The sequence below is a fragment of the Lipotes vexillifer genome, unplaced genomic scaffold (genome assembly GCF_000442215.2).
Source record: "Lipotes vexillifer unplaced genomic scaffold, Lipotes_vexillifer_v1.1 scaffold213, whole genome shotgun sequence".
Lineage (NCBI taxonomy): Eukaryota > Metazoa > Chordata > Mammalia > Artiodactyla > Lipotidae > Lipotes > Lipotes vexillifer.
Window position 1 is genome coordinate 3,583,045 of NW_006780610.1, and position 7,182 is coordinate 3,590,226.

At 57.0% G+C, this 7,182-nt stretch overlaps 1 protein-coding gene across 1 annotated transcript; it reads left to right on the forward strand.

Annotated features, from left to right (window-relative positions):
- The first annotated feature begins 2,029 nt into the window (after window positions 1–2,029).
- On the forward strand, window positions 2,030–4,388 carry FHL3 (four and a half LIM domains 3). The gene is made up of 5 exons (XM_007453789.1): window positions 2,030–2,197; window positions 2,286–2,460; window positions 3,329–3,498; window positions 3,620–3,806; window positions 3,937–4,388. Exons 1-5 carry the CDS (start codon window positions 2,042–2,044, stop codon window positions 4,089–4,091), a joined length of 843 nt encoding a protein of 280 aa, XP_007453851.1. The 5' UTR covers window positions 2,030–2,041; the 3' UTR covers window positions 4,092–4,388.
- The last annotated feature ends 2,794 nt before the right edge of the window (window positions 4,389–7,182 follow it).

The following is a 7,182-nucleotide window of genomic DNA, read 5'->3' on the forward strand; positions in this document are numbered from 1 at the left end:
TAGGGCTAGTTTGGACCTGGGAAGGTGACAGAGCTGTTGGGGGCCAAGCCAGGAAGGAAGGAAGGGCCCAGGGCACTCGTGGACGGATACATGGCCACACTCCACCTGTGTGGCCCCCGCTGCCCAGTGGCTCACAGCCCAGGCAACCCTCAGATGTTGGGCCAGAGGAAACCCAGGCCTGAATGGCGGGGAGCAGACTGAGGTGGAGGGATACCCTCCACCCTCCAGCATAGCCCCCAGCCCCGGAAGTCCTGGCTCTGAAGACCCCGGCTCCTGGCGGCCTCATGCACTGGCCTGGGGTATGAACTGAGTATCCTCCCATCGTACAGAAGGGCAGCTGTGGGTTCATGAGCCACCCCTTCAGAAGAGCCAGGCCCCCTAGGCTTGGGGCGTCTGCTGGCGCCTGGAGTCTGAACTCCAAACCAGAGCCACGCTTGTTGGCTAGAATTTCCTGCGGAGGGGTGGCTGAGAAAAGGAGAGCTTTTCCTTCAACTTGAGTCAGGCCAGGCTCTGGGGACTGCCAGTTACTGGGGTCTAATGTGGAGGAGTGTGTTGGTGGGTTCCTTTGTACTCCTGGGGCCCATCTGCAGCTGTGAGAACATCCCCTTCCTAGGGTCCAAGTGGTTCCTCTCCACCCACCCTGGGATCCCAGTCCTTAGAGAGCAGGCTTCATGATGGAGGGGACTGGGGGTGGGGAGCTCTGAATTTGGGGCTAGAGACTGGAATCAGGGGCAGCAGAAGGGACTGGGAACCCCACTTCCTCACCCTCCCTACTCCCCAAGCTCCTGCTGCAGAGGCAGCTGTGTGGATGACCTCATCCCACAAACATGCTTTGTTCCTGAGAAAATGGAAAGTGTCTGAGGTTTGGTGGGGGGCTGGGTGTCTGCAGCAACAGCACTCAGGGCTCCCCCTTGCCTGACTGCCCACTGTAGGGGGGCCTGATTGGAGAGGAAATGTCTTCAGTGGCTCCCACTCTCTCACCCTTCACTCCCCCGGCCCCAAACCCTTCAAAAAGCTGGGGAGAGGCTGTCTCTCCCAGAGGCAGGGAGAGGGAAATAATGACCCAGGGGATGGAAAGATTCTGGGGCTTTGCCAGTCGCTGCCAGGAGTGATGACCGGCAGGAGACAGCAGGAGGCACACTGCATAACCTCCAGTTCCCCTCTCCGTCCCCAAGCATCTCATTTCCCTTTTTTCCTCCCCTGTTGCTGGCAAAACCAGACATCTGGCCATCTGTGCTGCCACAGCTGCTGCAGATGTTGCAGGCCAAGGCTGCCCAGGCTGGTGTGACCAGAGACCCAGCCGGAGGTGGAGGGGGTGAGGGCAGAGGGTCCAGCTGGGGAAGCTTGGCTGTGTCCAGCTTGCAGGATTTCCTTCCTGCTTAAACCTAGGCTGAGCCTCTGAAGTCCTTGTTGCTGGATTCTCCTGGGAGGGGAGGCCCAATGTGATTTCTCCCATCAGCCTCCTCCACCTCCACCATTCACTGGCCCAGCATCCTTCTTACATTCCGCTGTTTCCTGGTTGGGGTTTGGGGGGTGGGGTGCGAACAGCCCCATTCTCATCCCTAAGCTCCCCACTCCAGAGCTCTGGGAATACCCCTAGTTTCCCTTCCTGGGAGTCAGGGGAGGGTGAGAGTGCTGTTCATATGGGACAGGGTGGGGTGGCTCCATGTCCTTGCTCTTACCCCCTTGGGGACAGTAGGGACAGTGGAGGCTAAACTCAGGCTAAATGCAGGGGCAGGAAATGAGTCACTGACCCAGGAAAAGCCCCCTCCCCCCCAGTTCTGCCAAGGCCAAGATAAGAAAAGAACTTCTGCTTCCTGGTTTTTTCCTGACCCCCTCTCATCCCCAACGTTAAATACAGAAATAAACATGCAGGACTCTGTGTTCCCAGAAACACCCATTCCCCATCACCACCTGCTCTGACCTGGCATTTCCTATGCCTAGTTCTTGCTCTTTTTTAAATGCAATGGGCTAAGCCACAGCCCCTCTGGGTGACCCCTGCCCCACCTTGTGTCCCTAACAGGGCTCTCTCACAGCCACCATGAGCGAGGCCTTTGACTGTGCAAAATGCAGTGAGTCCCTGTATGGGCGCAAATACATCCAGACAGACAACGGACCCTACTGTGTGCCCTGCTATGACAACACCTTCGCCAACACGTGCGCCGAGTGCCAGCAGCTTATCGGGCACGACTCGAGGGTAAGGACTGGACCACACAGGGCAGGGAGTGGGTGGAGGCTGGCAGGAGGGGGCGAAGGTGCCAGTGCCCCTGCTGTGCTCCACACAGGAGCTGTTCTATGAAGACCGCCACTTCCATGAGGGTTGCTTCCGCTGCTGCCGCTGCCAGCGCTCCCTGGCTGACGAGCCCTTCACCTGCCAGGACAGCGAGCTGCTCTGTAACGACTGCTACTGCACTGCCTTCTCCTCACAGTGCTCCGCCTGCAGGGAGACCGTCATGCCCGGTACGTTCCCGGGGGCTCCCAGGGGCTCGTGCGTGGGACTGGCATGCCTGGCATCTGTGTAGGGTTCTTGTAAGGGACTGGCATGCCTGTCCGATACAACATGGAGGCTTGGTAAAGACCTGCACCCGCAGCACGTTCCTGGAAATTTACTGTGTGCAGTATCTGTCATGCTTATTTGCTCTTGGGAGCTTAGCACGCACAGGGACTGACAACGCGTGATACACACCTGGGGGCTTAGCATGTTTGGCACACATAGGAGCTACGAGTGTGCTGAGACTGTCAGTGTTTGTTGCATTGGGGCTTGGTGTGTGCAAAGACATATAAATAAAGGGCTTAACACGTATGGCAACCTGCATGGCTAATAGAATGTGAGGATTTAGAACACATGGAGATTGGCATGATTAGGATATGCCAGGGCTTATTATGGTCTGAACCTATCACGTCCGGGGCAGAACTCTGTCTGGGCAGGGACTTGCTTGCCTCGTATATGGGGTCTTTGTGTGTGTGCTCACACTATCACATCTGGTATATATGCGCTTAGCATATACTGAGTCATCGTGCCCGTGACCGGGAAGCCTGGCGTATGCTGAGATCGTCATATTCTGGTACATGTGGGGACTTCACCTATGCCAAACCCTCAGGTCTAGTTTATGGGGGCCTAGCACGTGCTTAGCCAGCATATCCAGTGTTGGGGGGAGGTGGTTAGCATGTGCAATAGATGCGGTGGGGATCCTGCTGCAAATGCATGGACACCACCCTGTAGGCTGTGGGAGCAGCGGGGACCCTCCTCGGGAGGGGGGGCGGTGGCAGAGGGTGGCACTCAGGAGCTCGGGACTCAGCCTCTGAGTCGGAGCCCTGTTCCCCACAGGGTCCCGGAAGCTGGAGTACGGAGGCCAGACGTGGCATGAGCACTGCTTCCTGTGCAGCAGCTGTGAGCAGCCGCTGGGCTCCCGTTCCTTTGTGCCCGACAAGGGTGCTCACTACTGCGTGCCCTGCTATGAGAACAAGTTTGCTCCTCGCTGCGCCCGCTGCAGCAAGGTGGGGGCTGGGCCGGCGGGGCGGGGGTGCCGAGCTCCACTGCACACAGGGGTGGGGTGAGCAAGGCTCTGTCGTGGGGTAGGAATCCCCACTCCCCCTGCTGACAGACGCCGCCCCACAGACACTGACGCAGGGTGGCGTGACATACCGTGACCAGCCCTGGCATCGGGAATGCCTGGTCTGCACTGGCTGCCAGACACCCCTGGCAGGGCAGCAGTTCACCTCCCGAGATGACGATCCCTACTGTGTGGCCTGTTTTGGAGAACTCTTTGCACCCAAGTGCAGCAGCTGCAAGCGCCCCATCACAGGTGGGACAAAGGGTCAAAGGACAGAGTGGGTAGAGTGTAGGCAAGGGAATGGGACCTGGTACTGGGTGAGGCCGAGGGACAGGACCGCCCGCCCTCCAGATCGCAGAGCTAACCTCCAGCCTCCCTCCAGGACTCGGTGAAGGCAAGTATGTGTCCTTTGAAGACCGCCACTGGCACCACAGCTGCTTCTCCTGCGCCCGATGCTCCACCTCCCTGGTGGGCCAGGGCTTCGTGCCGGACGGAGACCAAGTGCTGTGCCAGGGCTGCAGCCAGGCGGGGCCCTGAGCCAGGGCTCCTGGGCCCAGGCCCTCCCAAACCAGGGCTCCAGGACTAAGGCTCCTTTTCCAAACCACCTCTGGGACCCAGCCCCTCCCCAAATTGGGGCTACCGCTGGGCTCCAGGATTCAGCCTCCCCACTCCAACGTCCCCAATCTGGTACTTCTTGACCCAGGGCCCCCAAACTTGGGCTCTTGCGGAGCCTCCATCATTCAAATCCCCTCCCCAAGCCTGAACTCCAGAACTCGGTCCTCTCCCCTATGGTCCGGCTTCCCAGACGAAGCCCTCTCCCTACATCAGGGCTCTGGGACCCCAGCCCCCTTCAATCTAGACTTCTCCCCTGAAGACTTTAGGTCTCCTATGGGTGCCTAAGAAGTCCTCAGAAGTGGACTGTACTCAGGCTTGACATTCCCCACCCCCAACCCACCGCTATTCCCAGGGATGGGGCTGTCTGGGCAGCACATCAGGGGTTCACTGGTTAGGGGGTCCTAGGGTACAGGGTTTTGCCCAGCCCTTGTTGTCGAGTGTTTTCTCGTTTCATTTCATTTCAGCTCCATTCTGCCCAGAGATGGGCAGAGGGGTGGGTTTGGCTCACCCCCCTTTCAGATTCTGCAATAAAGCAGTATGAGGAAGCGAAGGCCTCTGTGTGTTTGTCTGGGGGTGGAGGGGCATGGAGGATTCCTTCGCACACCACGAGACTCGGAGGCTCTTCCCGACCTCGACCTCCTCCATGCAGGGCAGAGGAGGAAGCTGCCAGGCGGGGTGGGAAATCTCTCCCGAGAAAGGGGATCCCCGCTGCCGCTACTGTCCCTCTCAGGCTTAGCTGGCTTCCCCCCTGCTGGCAAAGGGTTTTTTTCCTCCGAGTGGGGAAGGGAGGGGTTTGGGGGAGGTTCCGGACGGGAGCAGGGCGGGCCGAAGGCGTTGGGTTCTCCGTCGGGTACAAATCGCCCACCTCCCTTACCATCCCTCCCCAAACCCCGCCGAGCACCGGGTGCGGATCCCCAGTCTGGGCCCAGACCCTCAGCCCCCTTCCCCCTCTTCCCGAGGATTAGCGGAGGCGGCCCGGGATCCGCTCGCGGCCGCACGTTTTTTGCCAAAAAAGGCAAGGATGCAGCTGCACGCGCCGCGGGAACATCTGGATCCGATTCCCGGCATGAATGGGTCATGGCCCCGCCTCCCCGTGATTCAAGGGCGGGGGCGGGAATGAGCGAGGGGGGCTATCCCCCAAAATGGGGAGATGGGGCGGAGCGCTGCTCCCCTCTCCCGGCGTCCGACGCCCCTGCCCCTGCTCTCTCGGCGGCCTGCGGTCTGGGCTCCGCGGTCCAGACCGTCGGAGCCCGACTCGTGCGCACTGGCTGCGGCGCAGGCTGAGGCGCTCACGTACAGCCAGCGGCCTTCCCGGGTGGGGGCCCGCGCGCGGGGCGGGCGGACCCTTTGCGCCCTGTGGGGGAGGGGCCCTCCGGTCCGGCAGAGCCGCGTGATTTTATGTATCTCAAAAGAAATCCTCCCAGAAATCCTATGGGGCGGGCGTTTTTCCATTTCACGGAGGTGGAGACTCCACTCGTTAGTTCCCCAAAGTCACATAGGTAGATCCACACTGCCTCCCCGGCCCAATTCGAATCCTAAACTTTCTGAAGCCGTGGTTGACATTTTCTACAAACCTTTACGAATGCCCACCATGTGTGCTTATAATTAATGATTGTATGTCGACATTTTTTGTCTCTTTTTTCCATCAGCCTCTGAGGATTGGGCTCACGCCTGCCTTGCTCACCCCTCCACTCTCAGCTTCAGGCACTTACTACATGTTCAATAAATACCTGCTGAGGAAGAGTAGTCCAAGCATAGAAAACAGCTAGTGCAAAGGCCTGGAGGCCTGAAAAAACATATGGTGTGCTTTGGGGAAGCAGCAAGTAATTTCATTAGGAGGAAGTGCCAAGAGACTAAAACGTCAGGCAGCGGCCAGGTCATGAAACACCGAATGCCAAGTCAAACAGACCTCACCCTGCGGGTAAAGCAGCCAGTGGAAATGTTTAAGCAGGGGTGTGAGATGATCACTCCGCTGCAGTGTGAATAATGGATTGGAGGGGTAAGATGAGCAGACTGACTAGGAGGCTAGTGCAGTGGTTCAGGTGAGAGATAATGAGACAGGTGGCAGCAGGAATGGAAAAGACAGGACTTGGTGACTGGTTTTAAAGAATGGGGAAGGAGAAGGTTTTCGGGGAAGGAAGGCATCAGGTGAATGGTGCTTAGGTGGTCCACCCACCAAAGAGGAAAGGGATGTGCAAGTACAACAATGTGTCATTGATTTCAGGATAAACATTTTTCAGATTTAACATCTCAGAAACCCAGACGCAGCGTCTAATCAAGTGTGACATAGTTTAGTTGACAATTTTTGTTCTTTCTTTCTTAGTTGACCGTAAAATAATGGTGGCGTTAACCTTTAATAGCGTCTCATATTCGATGAAATACGGTTGATCCCAAACCTTTACCCACCACCCACCCTACCCCCCAAAAGATACACGCGCTGTCTCCGCAATCCAGAAAAGAAATTTATTACCTCTTTCCTAGAGGTGCAGGAAAAACTTCTGGGGAGGAGTTGTGTCCAGGGGTCCTCGCCCTAAGGTTGAGGTCTTGCTTAAATTTCTAGACATAAATATGACCCTCACAACACCCCATGAGCAGGCAGGACAAAAGTCATTATCTCTGTTATTTTTCAAACTTTAAAAAACAAAAAGCAATTCATGCTTATTGTAGAAAAATTGGAGAATTCCAAAAAGGGAAGGTAAATCACTAATAACTCCTTGTTTTTTTATTTTTTTGCGGTACGCGGGCCTCTCACTGTTGTGGCCTCTCCCGTTGCAGAGCACAGGCTCCGGACGCGCAGGCTCAGCTGCCATGGCTCAGGGGCCCAGCCTCTCCGCGGCATGTGGGATCTTCCCCAACCGGGGCAGGAACCCGTGTCTCCTGCATCGGCAGGCGGACGCTCAACCACGGTGCCACCAGAGAAGCCCTCCTTGTTATATTATAACCTCCTAGTTCTTTTTTGTTAAGCAGGCATGTGCATATATGTATTTTCATTTTTAGTTTTAAATGAAAGAGT